The 22595-nt window shown below is 38.7% G+C and overlaps 2 protein-coding genes across 2 annotated transcripts in view; one reads left to right on the top strand and one right to left on the bottom strand.

Moving 5' to 3' along the window:
• Positions 1-17060, bottom strand: part of LOC129467597 (guanine nucleotide-binding protein-like 3-like protein) — a 52922-nt gene extending 35862 nt beyond the window's left edge. Inside the window, 2 exon segments of the mRNA XM_055252130.2 lie at positions 2498-2593; positions 16923-17060. Of these exon segments, the coding sequence (XP_055108105.2) occupies positions 2498-2593; positions 16923-16999 (173 nt within the window). The 5' untranslated portion in view covers positions 17000-17060.
• A 58-nt stretch (positions 17061-17118) lies between these two features.
• Positions 17119-22595, top strand: part of NDUFAF2 (NADH:ubiquinone oxidoreductase complex assembly factor 2) — a 217545-nt gene continuing 212068 nt past the window's right edge. The window contains exon 1 of the mRNA XM_055252135.2: positions 17119-17373. Within this exon, the coding sequence (XP_055108110.2) occupies positions 17247-17373 (127 nt within the window). The 5' untranslated portion in view covers positions 17119-17246. The remainder of the gene's footprint in view (positions 17374-22595) is intronic.

The raw sequence follows: 22595 nt of genomic DNA, 5'->3' as shown, positions 1-22595 counted from the left end.
GTCACAAATAGTTCATGAACTAGTAGCATGTACTGATTTATAGACGTTTTTAAGATAAACTGAATACCAATTTGTAAAACAATAGGGTTAATTTAAAAGTAGTTATTTGAAGGCTCAAAAATCCAATTGATGGGCAGTAAAGAAAGACTGCTAATAATGCCCTACTTAGTTATTTTAAAAAATATTCCACATTAGCTTTATTACAAACATTTTGTAGTTAAGTTACTCTAATTGTGTACATAGAGAAATATTTGTAAATTTTAACAACTACAACTTTTATTTAGATTGATAAAATGTTTGGACACAGTTGTGAGTTACATGTATACTACAACCAATTCCCAAAACACTTTTGCTTCGTAATTAATCTTCACGAAACATTGCTTTTCTTGCCATACAGATGTATTATCAATATAAAACAAAATTATGTTAAAAGTTGAACTTTTAATCTTAATTGATACGGTATTTACAATAATGTCAGATGTTTTGACTATGTTAAAATGGCTTTCAAAAGCTTTTCTCTGATTCCATTAACTTTCTATTTGAAGTATCTGATGGCACTGACACTGTTTAACTATGAGATACTTTTTGCTGATAGAATATGAAGAGATATGGTTTCATGTTTTTATATAGACAAGAAAACTTAGTATTAAAGATGAATGAAATTAACTTAGAAGAATTTAAAAGGTATAAAAGAAAATTCAAGCTTCACAGAGTGATACGCAAATGCACCCTCTGCAGTTGCACCTGTTAAACTGTAATTTTCAGATACTTTTTGTAAAATAACACCTTACTTTGAAATCTCTGCCAGATTTGTGTATTCTGTCTGGTTTCCAATCTGATTTTCAGTGACATCTTTACAGCTCTCATGGTGGATGGTAAATATTAACAGGTATTTTGAACAAGTTATATACACATCATTTTTTTAGTTTTCCACAGAATGTACACTTCCCTTTTTATATCTCTTGTTGCTATCAAAAGAGGTTAATGCAAAATACAAGTCTTAGCAAACAATGAAATAGTTGTAGACTTTTACCGTGCAATAAAGTGGAAAACCACTGTAGCAAGAGTCTTCAGACTTTTCCCTATGTGCTGTACTAAAAGATGCCTCATCTGCATTTCTCAAATATATTTCATGCACATATAATTTGTAACTTCCCACATTTCTCACCAACTCTGCCAACTGGTAGTCTACTGGCTTCTTATACATCACAGGCCACACAACTGATTACTACACCAAGTGGGTGGCTGGAGTAACAGTGTTGAATACTTTCCTGACCAGCATCCAAACCCAAGTCAGCTATCTCCTGCTGCTCATGTCTGCATGTTTCATAAGTGAGTGTCCCCCCCCGCTGTCCTTGAATAGAAGGTGTTATACTGAGCCTGGAAAAGGTCAGGAAAAAGAAAAGAATTATTACTCGTCATCTTTTAGATTTAACCACACGCTAAAGTAAGATGTTTCTCATATACTAGTAGATGAGACCATAGTGGAAGCTGGAAGTAAAAAGTGGAAGTTTACCAAATCTGTTCTGACTTGACTTAATGTATTAATAATAACATTTTGTATAAAATAAAAATTCTGGGGCAAATGCTAAACATACCATAACACCACAAACTGTTTCCTTTAGTTAATGCTATATGTGGCCTAATTATAGGCCACATGAAACATACCATAATACAAACTGCTTCCTTTAGTTAATGCTATACGTGGCCTAATTGTAGGCCACATGAAAGGTTTTGTACGGTCTTTTAAGAGTAATGCAGTGTTATGACGAATTGTAAGTAGGAGAATATGTTCAGAATTGCATTTTTCAAAGCATTTTGGCTGCTGTGTACAGACTGGGCTGAAAGGAGTAAAAGTATATGTAATACTGCTTTTGATTAATAGTGGCAGCAGTGGTGGCAACCATTTATGATGTGCCAGGTCTTACGCTAATCATGTTGTGCATATTATCTCAATTAATCCTCAAAACAAAATTGTTAGGTAGGTACTATTGCTCCCATTGTATAGCTAAGGCAACTGATAATTCGAAAGGTTAGGTAAATTGTTCAAGGTCACAAAGCTGGTAAGTGGTACAGCCAGGAAGAACTCAAATATAATTCTTATTTGTTTCTAATCTAATTCTTCAAAAGGGTCTTCCACTTTTTATATTTATTTTACCATTAGACTTTCTTGAGAGCAGCAATTATGTTTTAAAATAGCACCTAAAGACACACTCTAGCACCTAAAAGCCCTCTGCATCCAAAAGAAGTTCAATGTTTGTTAATTTAACAATAAGTAAATATTTATATTAAAGTAGCTTGGAAATGTTTATTTGACAACATTTGGTAGGTTTGATGTTTTGTATTTATTTGAAATTAATAATGCCACATTCAAAAATGCTACAATTTAGGATTTTCATTAATTTTAATGAAACTTCTACATCATTAATCTGAAAAAGCAGGTTTTACTGCATTTCACTTAGAAAGAAAAATGATTATACAAGTATAATAAACTTACTATCTCCCTTCAACAGGTTCGATGTCAAGGGTGTTAATTCCACCGCTGTGGATTCTTTCAACATCTCTGTCTTTATTTAATTCCAGTCCCAAAACTCTTAAAAATAAAAGGGGGAGAAAGAAATTAACAAGTAATTTAACATTTAAAAATTTCTTATTTAACCAAGATTACTTATAGCACAAAAATCACAAGGAATGTCTACATCTTCTACCACACATCCTAATGTATTTATAGATTTTTAGAGATCTTGTATAAATGCTTAAAATATCAACAGTAGTAACAATTACATGCAAACTTTTAACGGTATTTAGAGACTGAAAGTTGTATGAAAAAAGTTAAATTTTGATAAATGTAGCTGAGGACATCTTAATGGACAAAAGCATAAATTACAGGATTAAAAAAAATTCCTCGAAATGTTTCTTAAAGATGAACAGAAATAAAAAGTGAGTACGGGCTGGGTGCAGTGGCTCATGCCTGTAATCCTAGCGCTTCGGGAGGCTGAGGTGAGAAGACTGCCTGAGACCAGGAGTTGGAAAGCATCCCAGGCAACGTAGCGAGACCCCATCTCTACAAAAAAATAAAAATAAAAATAAGCTGGGTATGGTGGTGGGACTGAGGCAGGAGGATTGCTTGAGCCCAGGAGTTCGAGGATGCAGTGAGCCATGATCACTTCATTGCACTCCAGCCTGGGTGACAGAGTGAGATCCTGTCTTAAAAGAGACTATGTTCAACTTAACATTTATGTGTATTTAAATAAAGCCACTTAAATATCAATACAAATAATTAACAAGTACTCTCACAAACTAAGACAAATGACATTTCTGATATTTTATAACTGTAAACCATCATTATCCTGGTGAGCATATTATTAACATTAAATGAGTTTGTATATAAAAGGTGCTAATTACAATGCCTAGTACATTGTAAGTGTCTAGCGAATATTAACTATTTGAATCTGTCTTAATCTGTTGGCTGTTATTAGCATCTACACTAATATAACCAGAATTATTTCTAAATTCATTATTGATTAAAATAATGCTAGTTTAAATATCAAATTATAAATTTTTGGCCTATAAAATTGTCAGTTTTTTAAAAAGATAACAATGCACAATGCTGGAAAGGCATAAACTGATACTTTCATTCATTGACATTAGTACAAGTAATTATAAGCATTTTGGAAATCATTTTAGCAGTATAAAGTATCTGATTTGAAGATATACATGGCCCTTTGTCTTCTAGACATTACATATAGTACAACAATGAGAAGCAGGCAGGCGCGGTGGCTCATGCCTGTAATCCTAGTACTCTGGGAGGCCGAGGTGGGCGGATCACCTGAGGTCAGGAGTTCGAGACCAGCCTGGCCAACATGGCTAAACCCTGTCTCTACTAAAAATACAAAAATTAGGCTAGGCGCGGTGGCTCATGCCTATTATTCCAGGACTTTAGGAGGCCAAGGATCATGAGGTTACGAGATTGAGACCATTCTGGCCAACATGGTGAAACCCCGTCTCCACTAAAAATACAAAAATTAGCTGGGCGTGGTGGCGTGTGCCTGTAATCCCAGCTACTCGGGAGGCTGAGGTAGAAGAATCACTTCAACCTGGGAGGCGGAGGTTGCAGTGAGCCAAGATCACACCACTGCACTCCAGCCTGGGTGACAAGAGCGAGACTCCGTCTCAAAACAAAAACAAAAACAAAAACAAAAACAAAAACAAACTAAAAAATGAGCCAGGCCTAGTGGCGTATGCCTGTAATCCCAGAGGCTGAGGCAGGAGAATCGCTTGAACCCAGGAGGCAGAGGTTACAGTGAGCTGAGATCGCGCCACTGCACTCCAGCCTGGGTGACATTTATCACAATACATTTATATACATTGCAATTTAGCCTTAGGTTTAAATATCCAGACTAACAGTAATGAGTTATCTGACTTTGATCAATATCAATAACAGCTAATATAAAAAGCCAGGCTGGGCATGGTGGCTCATGCCTGTAATCCCAGCACTTTGGGAGGCCAAGGAGGCTGAACCATTTGAGGTCAGGGATTCAAGATCAGCCTGGTCAACATGGTGAAACCCCGTCCCTACTAAAAATACAAAAAAATTAGCCAGGCGTGGTGGCGCATGCCTGTAATCCCAGCTACTCAGGAGGCTGAGGTGGGAAAATTGCTTGAACTCAGGGGACGGAGGTTGCAGTGAGCTGAGATCACTCTATACTCCAACCTGGGTGACAAAGCAAGCAAGATTCCATCTCAAAAAAAAAAAAAAAAAAAAAAAAAAAAAAAAAAAAGCCTACTACTCATTGTAATAGGTAGTAATAAGAAGTGTAATAAGTGGTAGTCCCAGGAGTGGTGATTATTATTAAATGTATCTCCTGATTATAAGATTAATAGAAGAGTAATTTGCCGAAGGTCACACAGCTAATATTTGGCTGAGCTGCATTTGAACTTTAACATTAATTTTTTTTTTAATTTACTTTTAGAGATAGGGTCTTCCTCTGTCACCCAGGCTAGAGTGCAATGGCAAAATCATAGTTCACTATAGCCTCAAACTCCTGGGCTTAAGGGATCCTCTTGCCTCAGCCTCCCAAATAGCTAGGATTACAATTGCATGTTACCACACCTGGCTAAGTTTTGGTATTTTTTTTGTAGAAATGAAGTATTGCTATGTTGCCCAGGCTGGTTTGGAACTCCTGGCCTCAAGCAATCCTCTCACCTTCGCCTCCCAAAGTACTGGGATTACAGGTGTGAGCCACCATATCCGGCCCTGAACTTTGACATTCTTTCCCCAGACCACTATGCTGTTCTGTCATTTCTGAACTTCAATATTTCATCAAAAATTTTTTTTTCATATTTTTCCACTGAAATTGCCATTTTTCTGAAAATATTTTTCCATATGATCATTTTTCAAATTACAACAGAATATATGCTCTTTGTAACAAGTAAAACAGTATCATTCAAACATGCATAAAGGTAATCATCTTTTCCTTTAGCTCCCTCTTACTAACAGTAAGAAGCATGGCTCCCATTACTATCAATATATTTATCAATCCCCCTGTATGTAACCAATCTCCCATCTCCACTACCATTCCCCTCTGCCAACAGCTTGGACTCTGATTTCTGTCTCCTCTAAAATCCTTATCACCTAAATTTGTATGTCCTCACACTTAAACTACTTCCTCAACCTGCTCAGGCTCTGAAATTCCACTCTAGGAAACCTAATCCCACACTAAGTGAGAAAACCTATCTCTGCCCAACATAATGACTTCAGGACTGAATTGTCTGTGAAGTAGAAGGAGAGTTTAAGATGAAGGGAAAAGGGCAATAATACTCTAAAGGGAAAGAGAGGTGGGGAGTGGCAGGAGGCAAGGTGTACAAAACACAGGTGAACATAGCTGGCCTGAGACTGCTACCCTTAGAAAGTTCTGCTTGCAAGATTGGCTCTTGGTTACAGTCTGGGATTTCAGGAGGGTGCCCACCATGACCGGGTAAGAATGGCTCACTGTGCCTCAAGTATTTGAGAAAACAATGTGCTTTATGATGATTACCTGCTCTACTTCTGGGAGTCTGGAATTTTGGTACATGCTAGATAGAGGGTGCCTTTATGAACAGTACCCAGTAAAAACCTTCAACATTGAGTCTCTAATGAGCTTCCCTGATAGACATTTCACATATGTTGTCACAATTTGTTGCTAAAGGAATAGTGTGTCCTGTGTGACTCCACTGGGAAAGGATTCTTGGAAGCCTGTGCCTGGTTTCCTCCACACTTTGCCCATGCACCTATTCCCTTTGCTGAGTTTATCTTGTATCCTTTCACTGTAATAAATCACAGTCATGAGTAATTGAGTCATGAGTAAATGCTGAGTTTTGAGTCCTTCTAGAAAATCATAAAACCTGGGGATGGTCTTGAGGACTTCCCCCAACACAATGGCATAGGAGTAGAGGGAAAAGAGAAGGGAAAATGGGTGAGGAGACAGGAAACAGTAGACACATAAAGGAGGGAGGGTAAAAAGGGAAAGAGAGAAGAGGGAAGGCAGAAGAGCCTGGGGTAGAAGGGTAAGGAAAAAAAGCAAGCCCTGGTGTCTTTTAAAATCACCTTTCCAATCTCTTTTTTATATAAAAGCATTGCATACTGGTTATTAAAAGCTAGCATTCACTTGGCTTGCTTGGTTTCCATGCCAAACTGATTGTTAAATATTTTATAAGTCTCTTACTTCTTCTATGGCATATGCTTGCCCAAATTTTCTATTTAATTTCAGTTTTTACCTTTTATTTTTGTTTTAATGTTTTAAATGGCTTTTATAGGATGTATATTATATGTATGTATATCTATGTATGCATTTTTTCCTTTTTTTTCTTTTTTTTTTTTGAGATGGAGTCTCACTTTGACACCCAGGCTGGAGTGCTGTGGTGCAATCTCGGCTCACTGCAACCTCCACCTCCCAGGTTCAAGTGATTCTCCTGCCTCAGCCACCTGAGTAGCTAGGATTACAGGCATCTGCCACCACACCTGGCTAATTTTTGTATTTTTAGTAGACATGGGGTTTCACCATGTTGGCCAGGCTGGTCTCGAACTCCTGACCTCAGGTGATTCACCTCCTTGGCCTCCCAAAGTGCTAAGATTACAGGTGTGAGCCACCACGCCCAGCCCCTGTATTTTCTATCTAATATATATATATAAAACTTAGTTTTTGTTTTACTTTTTTGAATTTTTAGAATTTTTTATATCAATAGGTTTTGGGGGGAACAGGTGGTGTTTGGTTACATAAGTTCTTCAGTGGTGATTTCTGAGATTTTGGTGCACCCATCACCTGAGCAGTATATACTGTACCCAATGTGCAGTCTTTTAACCTTCACCCCCTTTCCACCCTTTCCCCTGGGTCCCCAAAGTCCACCGTATCATTCTTATGCCTTTGTGTCCTCCATAGCTCAGCTCCCACTTATGAGTGAGAACATACAATGTTTGGTTTTCCATTCCTGAGTTTCTTCATGTACAATATGGTCTCCAATTCCACCCAAGTCACTGTAAAAGCCATGATTTCATTCCTTTTTATGGCTCAGTAGTATTCCATGATACACACACACACACACACACACACCACATTTTCTTTATCCACTTGTTGATTGATATGCATTTGGGCTGGTTCTATATTTTTGTACTTGCGAATTGTGCTGTTATAAACATGCATGTGCGAGTATCTTTTTTGTATAATGACTTCTCTTCCACTAGATAGATACCTGGGAGTGGGAATGCTGGATCAAATGGTAGTACTACTTTTAGTTCTTTAAGGAATCTCCACACTGTTTTCCACAGTGGTGGTACTAGTTGACATTCCCACTGGCAGTGTAAAAGTGTTCCCTTTTCACCATATCCATGCCAACGTCTACTATATTTTGATTTTTTGATTATGGTCATTCTTGCAGGACTAAGGTAGTATCACATTGTGGTTTTGATTTGCACATCTCTGATCATTAGTGATGTTGAGCATTTTGTCATGTTTCTTGGCCATTTGTATATCTTCTTTTGAGAACTGTCTATCCATGTCAGCCCACTTTTTGTTGGGATTATCTTTTTCTTGATTTGAGTTCCTTGAATATTCTGGATATCAGTCCTTTGTTGGACGTATAGATTGTTAAGATTTTCTTCCACTCTGTGGGTTGTCTGTTTACTCTGCTGATTATTTCTTTTGCTGTGCAGTTTAATTAAGTCCTATTTATCTTTGTTTTTGTTGTGTTTGCTTTTCGGTTCTTGGTCATGAAGTCTTTGCCTAGGCCAATGTCTAGAAGGGTTTTATCAATGTTATCTTCTAGAATTTTTATGGCTTCAGGTCTTAGATTTTAAGCCTTTGATCCATCTTGAGTTGATTTTTGTAGAAGGTGAGAGATGAAGATCCATTTTCATTTTCCTCCATGTGGCTTGCCAATTGTCCCAGGACTATTTGTTGAATAGGGTGTCCTTTCCCCACTTTAGGTTTTTGTTTGCTTTGCTGAAGATCAGCTAGCTGTAAGTATTTGGCTTTACTTATGGGTTCTCCACTCTGTTCCATTGGTCTATATGCCTATTTTTATACCAGTAGCATGCTGTTTTGGTGACTATGGCCTTATAGTATAGTTTGAAGAAGGGTAAGGTGATGCCTCCAGATTTGTTCTTTTTGCTTAGTCTGGTTTTGGCTACGCAGGCTCTTTTTTCCTAGTTCTGTGAAGAATGATGGTGGTATTTGATGGAAGTTGCATTGAATTTGCAGATTGTTTTTGGCAGGATGGTTATTTTCACAATATTGATTCTACCCATCCGAATGTAGAATTCAGCTGTGTTTCCATTTGTTTGTGTCGTCCATGATTTCTTTCAGCAGTGTTTTGTCTCGTAGAGGTCTTTTACCTCCCTGGTTAGGTATATTCCTAAGTATTTTTTTTTTCTTTTTTGAAGCTATTATAAAGGGGTTGAGTTTTTGATTTGATCCTCAGCTTGGTCACTGTTGGTGTATAGCAGAGCTACTGACTTGTGTACATTAAATTTTGTATCCTGAAACTTCGCTGAATTCATTTACCAGTTCTAGGAGCTTTTTGGATGAGTCTTTAGGGTTTTCTAGGTATATAGTCATGTTATCAGCAAACAGCAACAGTTTTACTTCCTCTTTACTGATTTGGGTGTCCTTGATTTCTTTCTCTTGTCTGATTGCTCTGGCTGGGACTTCCAGCACTATGTTGAATAGAAGTGGTGAAAGTGGGCATCCTTGTCTTGTTTCAGTTCTCAGGGGGAATGCTTCCCAACTTTTCCCCTTTCAGTATAATGTTGGCTGTGAGTTTGCTATAGATGGCTTTTATTACCTTAAGGTATGTCACTTCTATGCTGATTTTGCTGAGGGTTTTAATCATAACGGGATGCTGGATTTTGTCAGATGCTTTTTTTGCATGCATCTATTGAGATAATCGTGTGATTTTTGTTTTTAATTCTGTTTGGGTGGTGTATCACCTTTATTGACTTGCATATGTTAAGCCATCCCTGGTATGAAACCCACTTGATCATGGTGGATTATATTTTTTATATGCTGCTGGATTTGGTTAGCAAGTATTTTGTTGGGGGTTTTTGCATCTATGTTCATCAGGGATGTTGGTCTGCAGTTGTCTTTGTTATGCTCTTTCTTGGTTTTGGTATTAGCATGATATTGCCTTCACAGGATGATTTAGGGAGGAATCTCTCTTTATCTTTTGGAACAGTGTCAATAGGATTGATACAAATTCTTCTTTGAATGTCTGATATAATTCAGCTGTGAGTCTGTACCTAAACTTTTTTTGGTAACTTTTTTTTTTTTTTTTTTGAGACAGAGTCTTGCTGTCACCCAGGCTGGAGTGCAGTGGCACGATCTTGGCTCACTGCAGGCTCCATCCCCCGGAGTTCACGCCATTCTCCTGCCTCAGCCTCCCGAGTAGCTGGGACTACAGGCGCCCGCCATCTCGCCAGGCTAATTTTTTTTTGTATTTTTAGTAGAGACGGGGTTTCACTGTGTTAGCCAGGATGGTCTCGATCTCCTGACCTCGTGATCCGCCCGCCTCGGCCTCCCAAAGTGCTGGGATTACAGGCGTGAGCCACCGCGCCCGGCCAACTTGGTAACTTTTTTATTACCATTTCAATCTCATTGCTTGCTGCTGGTCTGTCCAGCGTTTCTATTTTTTCCTGGTTTAATCTAGGAATGTTGTATATTTCCAGGAATTTATTCATCTCCTCTAAGTTTTCTAGTTTATGTGCATAAAGATGCTGATAGTAGCCTTGAATGATCTTTTGTATTTCTGTAGTAAGGGTTGTAATATCTCCCACTTTGTTTCTAATTGAGCTTACCGGATCTTCTCTCTTCTTTTGTTAGTTAATCTTGCTAACGGTCTATCAATTTTATTTATCTTTTGAAAGAACCAGCTTTTTGTTGCATTTATCTTTCGTATTTTGTTGTTGTTGTTCTTTCAATTTCATTTATTTCTGCTCTGATCTTGGTTACTTCTTTTCTTCTGTTGGGTTTGGGTTTGGTTTGCTGTTTCTCCAGTTCCTTGAGGTATGCCCTTAGATTGTCTATCTGCGCTCTTTTAGACTTCTTGAGGTATGCATTTAATGGTATGAACTTTCATCTTAGCACCACTTTTGCTGTATCCCAGAGGTTTTGATAGATTGTGTCACTATTATCATTCAGTTCAAGGAATTTTTAAATTTCCATCTTGATGTCAGGTATTCTATGACAATTTTTTGTATTTATGTGAATCCTTTTCCCCTAAGGTGTGTGATCCTTTGGGGGTGTTAAGCAACCTTGTTTTATCATATTACCAGAATTGTTTTTCTGATTACTTCTCATTTGGGTAGACTATGTCAGAGGGAAGATCTGGGACTCAAGGGCTGCTCTGCAGATTCTTTTGTCCCATGAGGTGCTCCCTTGATTTGGTGCTCTCTTCCTTCCCCTAAGGTTGGGGCTTCCTGAGAGCCAAACTGCAGTGATTGTTATTTCTCTTTTGTATCTAGCCAACCAGCAGGGCTACCAGGGTCTAATTGGTACAGGGCAGTTTCTGCAAAGAGTCCTGTGATGTGATCTGTCTTTAGGTCTCTCGGCTGTGGATACCAGCACCTGCAACCGTAGAGGCGGCAGGGGAGTGAAGTGGCCTCTGTGAGCGCCCTTGGTTGTATTTTTGTTAAATGCGCTGGTTTTGTGTTGGTTGGCCTCCAGCCAGGAGGTGGCACTTTCAAGAGGGCATCAGCTGCAGTAGTATAGAAAGGATACAAGCTTGCCCTAGGGTCAGGGGGTGGGCAGGCCCATACAGCCCCCAGGAGATTATGTCTTTTGTCTTCAGCTACCAGGGCAGGTAGAGAAAAACCATCAGGTGGGATTAGGCATGTCTGAGCTCAGATCTCCTTGGGTGGGGCTTGCTGCTGCTGCTGTGGTGGATGGGGGCATGATTCCCAGGCCAACGGAGTTATGTTCCCGGGGGATTATGGCTGCCTCTGCTGTGTCACACAGGTCACCAAGGAAGTTGGGGAAGGCTGGCAGCCAAAGGACTCACCCAGCTCCCATGCAACCTGTAGTCTGAAGGGCTGGTTTCACTCCCACTGTGCCCCTACAACAGCTCTGAGTTTATTTCCAGCAGGGCTGAGGACTTGCCTCAGGCTTTAAGCCCCCCAGCTGAGAAAGCCAGGCAACTCACAGTTCCTTGGCTGTCCCGCAGTGCCTGCAGTGGCAATCCACCTCCTTCAAAGGGTCTGTGGATCCTCTCAGCTTTCCTGGAGTGTTCCTGTGGTAGTTCTTATAGCAACAGTTCACGATATGCATCTCCATACACTGCTCTGTCCATCCGAGTGGGAGCTGCCAAGTTAGTCCTGCCTCCTATCCACCATTTCCTCTCATTCTCCTGTTTTAGTGTCTTAAGATGGCTACATATTCTTTTTGTTCAATGAGTTAATATGTATGCGTGTGTCTGTGTATATATATATATATATTTTTTTAGGTTATGAAGTTTCATTGAATATAAGTTTCTCTGGATCCCCTATGTTGTAGAAGTGGTTATTCTCCTTTTCCTTGATTTCCAATTTGTAACTTCAATTTTCATTTCATCTTTGATTCTGGAGTTTTCTGAAATGTAATTCTGAATTTCCAAAACATGAGAGGTGGTGGTGATGTTACCATGAATTGATTTATTTCCAGTTTCTATAGCTTATGATCAAAGAATGTGGCCTGTAAGATAGCTACCTTTTTGAATTTGTTAAAGTTTAAGTTTACTTAGTGGTCAAGAACAATTTTGGTAAATGTACCACTGACTTACAAAAAGTATGTACATTCTCCATTTAAGGGATGTAAAGTCATGTATCTACTAAATCTAGTTTGTTGTTTATTCATTTCCTCCATATATATGTAGATTTATATAATGTCCTTCTTTAAAATGTTTGGTGCTTTTAACCTTAAATCTTACCTTATCTAATATTTGTAGTGATGTCCACATTTTGTTTACAGTTGTCTGATCTCCCCTTATCCTTTAACTTTTTAACTATTTAAGAATTTTGTAAAGTATTTTAAAATATTTCAACAATGTATTTATGAGAAACAGCTTTTAGCTTTATTTTGTTTTAAAAACTAATCTGATAATATATGCTTCTTAATGGAAGAAATCAGCCTGTGCACCTTTGTTATGACATCTGATATACTTGGTATTATTCCTTCTTAATGTCATGGTTTCTTCTTTTACCTTTACTTTTGCTAGTTTAATGAAGTTGCTATTCATTTCCATCTTGTCAATTGAGAAGTGTCTAAAAAAAATTTAGCAGCCATATTATATATTTCCAGCTCATTTATTATTATATATTTACATTTAATCATACACCTCCTCTCCTCTTCACCTTTAATGTACCTTCGGATTTTATTCAAATACATTTGTTTTTTGATTAACGTTCTTTCCTAATTTTTTTCCTGAAGGGAAATGGGGTAAAATATTTCTATGAATCTTAGCACAAAGATATTTCTTCTGATAGACTGGTTTGGATTCCCCGGTTGCAATACTTCTTTCTTTATTTTTAGATAACTTTTTGCTTTTTGAGACAGAGTCTCGCTCTGTCACCCAGGTTGGGTGACCATATCCCAGTGACTCGTGAAGCTGAGGCAGGGGGATCGCTTTAGCCTAGGAGTTCAGGACCACCCTGAGCAAAACAGTGAGGCCCCATCTCTAAAAATTAAAAAAAAGCTTGAGCAAGCCATTGTGCACACACTTGAAACAGATATTAAAATAGAAAGTCTCAGCAAAGAAATAGAAGACATAAAAACCAAATGGAAATTTTAGTTTTCAATATAAAATTATTTTAACTTAATGTATTCACTAACAGATTGGAGATGGCAGAGGAAAGAATCTGTGAACTTGAAGATAGATCCATTAAAATTATACAATCTAACAACATAGAGGAAAAAAGATTGGTGGGAAAAAGAATAGAGCCTTAGGGACCAGAGGAACAATTATAAAAATATCTTTGTCATTGGAGGTCTAGAAGGAGAAGAGAAAGAGTGTAGAGTTGAAAAAATATTGGAAAAAAATGGCTGGAAAGTTCCCAAGTTTATGGAAAAACAAGTTCAAGAAGCAGAATGAACCCTAACTAGGATAAATCCAGAGAGATCTGCAACCAGACACATCATAATTAAACTGCTGAAAACTAAAGACGAAATCTTCAAAGCAACCAGAGAAAAATGATAAATTACCTATAGGAAAACAATGATTTGAATGGCTGCAGGTTCCTTTTCAGAAACCATTAGACCTACTCTAAAAAAAATTGATAACCTATGTTCTTCAGAGAGAAGAAAAAGATATAAGAAGGAAATTTGAGACATCAGGAATAAAGAGACAGCAAAAGAAATAACTATCTGGTTAAATATAATAGGCTATTCTTTTCTTTAAAATATGATTGATGGTTGGAAAAAATTATAATGTCTGATGGAGTATATAATGTATATAAATATAAAATATAAGACAACAATATATACGGTGCAGAGGAAAGGGTGATAAGGTTTCTATATGCCAAATGAAGCAGTAAAACAATGAAATGATCCAAAGTAGAAAATGAAAAGCATGTATTTTATAATTCCTAGAGCAACCACTAAAAAATTATACAAAAAGATATAGTCAAAATCATAGTATATAAAATAAAATACTAAATAATGTTCAAATAGTCAAATGAAAGCAGGAAAGGGGAAACATAAATATGGAGCAGCTAGCACTCTCACCTGTTAGTGGTGGGACTGGAAAATGCTTTTGGAAAACTGTCAGTTTCTTAAAAAGTAAAGGATATATCTAGTAGCTCCACTGTTATGCATTAACTTAAGAGAAATAAAAGCATATGTTCATACAATGACTCATACATGAATTTTCAGAGCAGCTGTAAATGTATTAGTCCTGAACTGGAAACAACTCAGATGTTCATCAACAAGTGACTAGATAAACTGTGGTATATCTGCACAGTGGGATACTCCACAGCAAAAAAAAAGGAATTGATACATGCAATAACATGGAGAAATTTCAAAATAATGTAATTATGCTGAGTAAAAGAAGCCAGACAAAAAAGATTCCATTTATATAAAATACTAAATATGCAAACTAATCTATAGTGACCTAAAGCAGATCAGTGGTTTCCTGCGAAGGAAGAGGGTAAAGCAGAGAAAGAAGGGAGAGAAGGATTATAAAGGACCGTCAAAAAATTTTTAGGGTTATGGATGTTCTCTTGATTATGGTAATGGTTTCAAAAGTAAATATATGTCAAAATTCATCAAATTGTATATCCTCATTTAATGTGCAGGGTATTGTATGTCAATTATACCTCAATAAAGTTGTAAAATGTTTTTTTAGAGGGTGTAAATTGTGAACACTGCATATCAGTGTTCATGCTTTTGCCCTTGCATGATGACAAGGAAGAACAGTAGACATCTCCTATGAATAAAATGGAACTATATAGATGTTTAATTAAGTAAAAACATCACTTAATGATGGAAACATTTTTTTAAAAATTTGAGGCTGTGTGGTATCTCACACATATAATCCCGGCACTTTAGGAGGCAAAGGCAGGAGGATCACTTCAGCCCAGGAGTTCAAGACCAGAATGGGAAACACGGGCAGACCCTATCTCTACAAAACATTTAAAAATTAGCTAGGGTGTGTGGGCACATGTCTGTGGTCCCAGCTACTTAGGAGGATGAGATGGGAGGATCATTTGAGCCTGGAAAGTCAAGGCTGCAGTGAGCTGTAATTGCGCCACTGCATTCCAGCCTGGGTGACAGAGCAAGACCCTGTCTCAAAAAAAAAAAAAATTTTTTTTAAATTTTTAAATACTTTGTCTTAAACGTATAAGCAATCTTCACCTGGCATAGTCTGATATGAATTTCAGTTACCACAGTTTATTAACTGTGAGAAATAGCATAAAAGTTTGCTACTAGCTTTTCAGTTCACAAATCATTACATAAATAATATATGAATCAAAATTAGTGACCAATTTGCAATTTTACTTCTTTCAAAGTCTATGGGTGATTGGTCACTGTGCATCTGTTATTCAGTTCACACACAGGCTGCAAAGCATGGAGGTTTGTTATTAACATTTCTGTGCCCTTGAGATAAACCCACATGGAATTTTACAGATTAAAAGAGGAAATTTGCCAGAAGAATGAAAGTGCACTAAAGAAGAGTGATAATACTAGAAGTGAAACTTGCATTAAACATAAATGGAGCAAATGAAAAAAATAGCTGCCCGTGGGAACATGCTGATTGTGGCAACAATGACACTGCCGCCATTTGAGACATTCTAGCTATGCAGACTGAGGAAATCAGTGAAGGCGAACTTAATAGACATAAATGAGGAAAAGTGGTTGTGATGAAAGGCTGATGATGTGTCAGAGGAAGTGACACTGGCAAAAAAAACACATTAAAGGAACTCTCCGAGATATTTCACAACATTGAAAACGTAACGGATAAAATGTTGGAAACTAATATTTAAATTTTTCTCCAGAACGCAGAACTCATATGCACCTGTGTTCTCCAAGTAAATATCTTCACAGGTTCCTCAATTAATGTGGGCAAAATTAAAAGTAAAACTTGCTTCTTCCCTTTGGAAAACCCTCTCTCAGAGTGTATTACCAACATTCAACTTCTTATACAAGACACATCTGGAAATCATTATTCATTCTTCTCTTTTCGTCATTCACGTATCCAATCAATTTCCATGGCCTGTTGATTCTATTTCTTAGACGTTGTTCAAATCTCTCCACTATCTTTATTCTACTTGTGGGCAACTCTGTGGCCCAGGCTTCCATCAGCTCTCTCCCGGACAAGTGTAATCACAACAGTTACCTAACTTGGCTCCCACTCTTGCTCTCAGTTGCAACCCATTCTCCAAGCAGAAAACAAAATGCAATAGCTGTTACCTTATTCTCATCTTCACACCTCTACTCAAGTACACAAGGCTCTTCCTCATCCAGTTTCTGTCTACCTCATCTCTTGTCAATGGTCCCTACCCCAATTCTCCGCTCTAGTCATTCTGAACTTTGTTCAATTCCTGGCCTGTGTCCTCTGCCTTTAATAGGCTGCCTGACACACTGTAGGAACTCACTAAATACGCAGACTGAATGAATGAACGAGTCCTTGGAGGGCAGTTATTCTTTGGAGTAACTTGAGAAGGAATACAGTACAACGAAGTATTCTTATGTAGGTTTATAGTGTCTTCACCTGAGCCCGCGGGGGAACCCCCCCCACCCCCCGCCTGCAAGTTGTTACCAGTAAATAAAAGGGATCCTATTTTCGCAAGCCACACAGCATTAGAGGGCAAATAATAGTTTGGTGGCAGGAGAGCGAAGAGACGGGAAAGTGTGGGGCAAAGCTTACAGTCATTGGTCCAGATTCTAACTGGCCTGTTAGCCAAAAAGTAAGGTTTTCTTTACCTCCGTGTTGACTCTGCTCTCCGAAGGCGAAGAGGGTCCTCCAAACCCGTTTGTCGTGCGGACAAAAATCCCAGCATATCGTGTCCTCACATAGGCTGGAGCACTGGACGTCGCCATGACAGAGCTCAGGGGCGGGACCGGAACAGCAGAGTCTCCCATTGGTCAGTCGGTGATATATCCGACCAATGGTGAGCGCCGTTACTAGAAGGGCTCCAGGATGGAGGCCGGCCTGACTTCTCCGCCTCAGTGGGCTGGGTCGGCGGCTGGAGCTTTATCCCTACTGCGGTTCCCGGTGCTGGCAGCGCTGGAAACTGGGTGGACGGCATGGGTTGGTCTCAGGATTTGCTCCGCGCCTTGTGGAGATCGCTGTCAAGGGAAGTGAAGGAGCACGTGGGCACGGACCAATTCGGGAACAAATACTACTACATCCTGCAGTACAAGAACTGGAGAGGTGAGGTGGCGGCGTGGGCAGCGATTGCGTGGTCAGTGATTGCGTGGTCAGTAAAGGAGGGAAAAGTGAGAGCCCCTAGTCAACTAACGCATCATGCGACACTTAGGGTGTCACCGGAGAGAATTTCCCGAGTTCGTTCGCCCCTGTCGACCCCTTCACTCTGGCATCGGAGCCCTACCCAGCCCGGCTCTGGGCGCCTTGGCCCGGCCTCGTGCGTTCGCGGTCCCTAGGACCCAGCGCCTTCCCCCGGCGTGCCCCGGGCTGCTCGCGCTGTTAAGGCGCACCACTACTTTCCTCCCAGCCACGCCGGTAGAGGAGCCTCAGTTTTAGCCCTGGACTGGCGACGGAGGCAGGGAAAAGTCCACGGAAATCTTTCACCAAAGGGGCTAGGAAGGGCCAGGAGAGGGGTTTTTCGTAGGCTGTTCCCCGCCTTGTGACCCAGAGCTGAGTAGTGTAATTGAAGAGGAGTATCTTCAGCGCCTCGGCTGTCCTCTTTCTTGGTGTTTACCCTTTTCGGTGGCAACCTGGCTCCAGCGCTGGCCCCATGCGCCTTCCTTACTACTAAGACTTGTCAGAAGTAGGTCCATATCCCCACAAGGCTCGCTGATTCCTTTCTCGGGAGTTTACATTCTAAGACCCCGTTGAGCTCAATTTAAGAAACGTGGCACTAATCATGGTGTTACTGTGTAGGATTCGTGCCAAGTAGTTGAGCGGGTTGTCTGGGGAGTAAGGAGGCGTTGCTGTCCATTGAAATCACACTGTGTAGCCGCCGTCATAACCTTTTCTGTGTTGTTCCATCGCCGCATGCAGAAGATGTCAGGCTTTGGGCGAAGAGGCGTGGGCTACAGTCTCAGCGTTGACACCTGGTAGCTCGGGAATCACGGAAAAAGTACTTGTCCTCTCCAAGTCTCATCATCCTCACTTGAAAGTTAGAGATAATATAAGATCAGTAATGTTGAGAAGCACTAAGGCCTTTCCAAGATTATGTGCCATTCATTTCCCACACATATAAAATGTATTCTGTGATTTATCACTCTATTAATTAATTTATTTTTGCCTAGCCTTTTTCTGTAACTTATTTTAATATTTAGACTTGTTTCCCTAATGAGCTCTTCCGTCAGGCAGGGAACATGTCTCACAAAAAAAGAAAAAAGCCTACAAAGAACATAGCATGGTATTAAGTATTTCTTGACAGGTTGCAAGCAGAGAGATGTTTCTCTTCCATAAGTTGTCAGTAAAATTAAAAATATGCAAACTGTCAGATTGAGTTTTTTTAAATTGAAATATAACTTACATGCAGTAACATTCACCCTTTATGGTGTACAGTTTTATTGTTTTTGACAAATGAGTACAGAGTAACCTCACTGGATTCAAGTAATAGAATAATTCCATCACCATCAGAATTTCCTCTAACTCCTTAGTAGTTCATTCCCACACCCTTTGGCAACTACTGATGTGTTTTATGGGCCTATAGTTTTGCCTTTTCTAGAATATCATATAAATGGAATTATACAGGATTTAGACTTTTGAGTCTGGCTTGCTTCACATAGCATAATGTAGCTGAGATTCATCCATGTGTCAGTAGTTGTTCCTTTTTATTGCTCAGTAGTATTCCATTGTATGGGTTTGCCAGTTTATCTGTTCACAAGCTGATGGACATTAGGATGTTCCCAGTTTCTGTGATTGTGAAAAAAGCTCTACAAACATTCCCATACAGGATTTGTGTGAACGTAAGTTTTCATATCTCTTGGGTAAATATCTAGTAGTGGGATTACTGAGTTGTGTGATCAATGTGTGTTTAACTTAATGAGAAACTACCAAACTGTTTTTCAAAGTAGCTGTACCATTTTGTATTCCTGCCAGCAATGCATTAAAATTCTAGTTGTTTCCACACCCTCACCAGCACTTAGTATTTTCTCATTTTTGGGTGTGTTTTTATTTTTATTTTAGCCATTTTGATAGGTGTATAATGGTATCTCATTGTGATTTTAAGTTTCATTTTCCTAATGCCTGAGGATGTTGACAGTCTTTTCATGTGCTTATTTACTATCTACAGATCTTCGGTGAAGTATAGTTCAAACCTTTTGCCTATTAAAAAATACATTTATGGCTGGGTGCAGTGGCTCATGCCTGTAATCCCACCACTTTGGGAGGCCGGGGTGGGTGGATCACCTGAGATCAGGAGTTCCAGACCAGCCTGGCCAACATGGTGAAACCCCATCTCCACTAAAAATACAAAAATTATCTGGGCATGGTGGCATGTGCCTGTAATCCCAGCTAGTCAGGAGGCTAAGGCAGGAAAATCACTTGAACCTGGGAGGTGGATGCTGCAGTGAGCCGTTATCACACCACTGCACTCCAGCCTGGGTGACAGAGTGAGACTCCATCTCAAAAAAAAAAACCCAAAAACAACAAATATATTTATACTAGTTTTTGTATCATTCATTTCTATAGAGATACAATATCATTAAAGTTTCAGATTAACAGTCATGTCTATTCTACAATAACATGAATATTTTATTTTTACATATTCTCACTAATTTGTATATTTTCTTACATAATTGTAATTGCATTTTGAGAGTTTTATTGAAGTATAATCGACAAAAAAATTGCCCATGCTTAAAATGTACAATCTGGTAAGTTTTGACATATGTATATATCTGTGAAACCATCAACATAGTCAAGAAAATTAACAGATCCACTATCCACGACAATTTGTTGTGCCCCTTTCTAGTCCTGCCTTATGCTTTTGCTTCCGTGGATAGGCACTCATCTGATTTCTGACACTATACATTAGTTTGTATTTTTTAGAATTTTTAGTTATTTTTATTTATTTATTTTGAGATGGAGTCTCGTCCTGTCACCCAGGCTGGAGTGCAGTGGCGCTATCTCGGCTTACTGCAACCTCTGCCTCCCGGGTTCAAGTGATTCTCCTGCGTCAGCCTTCCGAATAGCTGAGATTACAGACGTGCGCCACCCTGCCCAACTAACTTTTTGTATCTTTAGTAGAGACGGGGTTTCACCATGTTGGTTCGGCTGGTCTTGAACTCCTGACTTTGTGATCTGCCTGCCTCAGCCTCCCAAAGTGCTGGGATTGCAGATGTGAGACACCACACCTGGCTAGAATTTTATTTAAGTGGAAGCATACAGCACATATTCTGCTTTTTTTTTTTTTTTTTAGGTTCTTCACTCAGCATAATTATTTTGAGATTCATCCATGTTTTTGTGTTTATCAGTAGTTTATTTCTTTTTAATGTTGAGTAATATTCCATTGTATGTGTATACCATAATTTGTTTATCCATTCACCTGTTCATATATATTTGGGTTGTTTCTAGTTAGGGGCTATTACAAATAAATTATGAACATTCATGTGTAAGTCTTTATATGGACATATGTTTTTATTTCTCTTGATGTAATATTTAGAAATGGAATGGCTGAGTCAACTTGTTAGGTGTATGTTTAACTTCTTAAGAAACTGCCTAAGTGGTGGTACTGTTTTACCTTCCCACCAGTAGTGTATGAGATTTCCAGTTGTCCTACATCCTTATCAACACTTGGTATGGTCAGTCTTTAATTTTAGCTCTTCCAGTAGGTGTGTTATGGTATCTCATTTTTTTTCTTTAGTTTTCTGTTTGCTATTAGTTGGTTTTTTTAGATTCTAGTTTTAAAATAGAGTAAAATTAACTTTTAAAATTGGTGTATAGTTCTATAAATTTGAACACATGTGATTCATGTAACCACCACCAAAGTCAGGATACAGAACAGTTCTGTCACCCTGAATAACTCCCTCATGCTAACTTTTTGTAGTCACAATCTCTCCTCATCCCTAACCTCAGCAACCACTGATTTGTTCTCTGCCATTATACTTTTTTCCGTTTGAGACTGTCCCACATGTATACTTATACCATATGTAACCTTTTGAACCTGGCTTCTATTCAGCATAATGCCTTTGAGATTCATTACGTGTATCAGTAGTTTGCTCCTTTTTACTGCTGATTAGTATTCCATGTTAATGGATGCACCAGTTTGTTCATTTACTCATTAAAGGGCATTTGAGTTTAGTTACTTGCAGTTTTTGGTGATTATGAATACAGCTGCAAGAAACATTCACATATGGGTTTCATGTGAACATAAGTTTTCATTTTCCATGAGTACATACCTAAGAGTGTGAGTGCTTGGCCATAGCAGCTCCAGCTTACTCTGTAAAATGGAAATAACAGTACCTACTTAGCCTCACAAAGTATTTTTGCTACTCATGAGAGACAAATTGGATAACATAGCATTTAAGAGAATGGGATTTAATGTCAAAATCAGTTTGACTTAATTCATAGAGACCTTTTACTTGGTCATTTTTTAAAAATTTATCACTGATTCGTAGTTTTCAGCATAGAGATCATGATATGTTTTGTTAAATTTATTATAAAGTGTATTATATTGTATTGTTATTATAAATGATGCTTTAAAAAACGTAATTTCTAATCTTTGTTACTATTATATTGAAGTACAATAGATTTTTCCATGTTGAGCATGTATCTTGCAACCTATTTTACTCACCTACTAGTTCTTGAATGAAGCCTTTTGCAGATCCTTTGGACATTCTCTGTAGGTAATTATATCAACTGTGGATAGAGACAGTTTTGTTTTTATCCTTTCTCACTTATTTGCATTCTATTTCCTTCTCTTGACTGGCTGCACTAGATGAGCCTCCAGTATAATGTTGAATAAGAGTGGTGAGCATAGATATCTTTTTCTTGTTCCATATCTTAGAAGAAAAACATTTAGTCTTTCATTTTTTTTTTTTTCCCCAAGGTGGAGTTTCGCTCTCGTTGCCCAGGCTGGAGTGCAATGGCGTAATCTTGGCTCATTGCAACTTCCACCTCCTGGGTTCAAGCGATTTTTCTGCCTCAGCCTCCTGAGTAGCTGGGATTACAGGCATATGCCACTATGCCTGGCTAATTTTTTATTTTTAGTAGAGATGGGGGTTCACCATGTTGGACAGGCTGGTCTGGAACTCCTGACCTCAGATGATCTGCCCACCTTGGCCTCCTAAAGTGCTGGGTTTACAGGCATGAGCCACCATGCCCGGCCACTAGTCTTTCATTGTTAAGTGTGGTGTTAGCTATAATTTTTTAGATACCTTTTATTAAATTAATAAAGTTCCCTGTACCTCATTTGCTGAGCACTTTCTCTTATGAATTGATGTTGAATTTTTTCAATTTTG

The sequence above is a fragment of the Symphalangus syndactylus genome, chromosome 18, assembly GCF_028878055.3.
Source record: "Symphalangus syndactylus isolate Jambi chromosome 18, NHGRI_mSymSyn1-v2.1_pri, whole genome shotgun sequence".
Taxonomy (NCBI): Eukaryota; Metazoa; Chordata; class Mammalia; order Primates; family Hylobatidae; genus Symphalangus; species Symphalangus syndactylus.
Note: the sequence above shows the minus strand (reverse complement) of the source record. Positions and strands in the feature narration are given on the sequence as shown.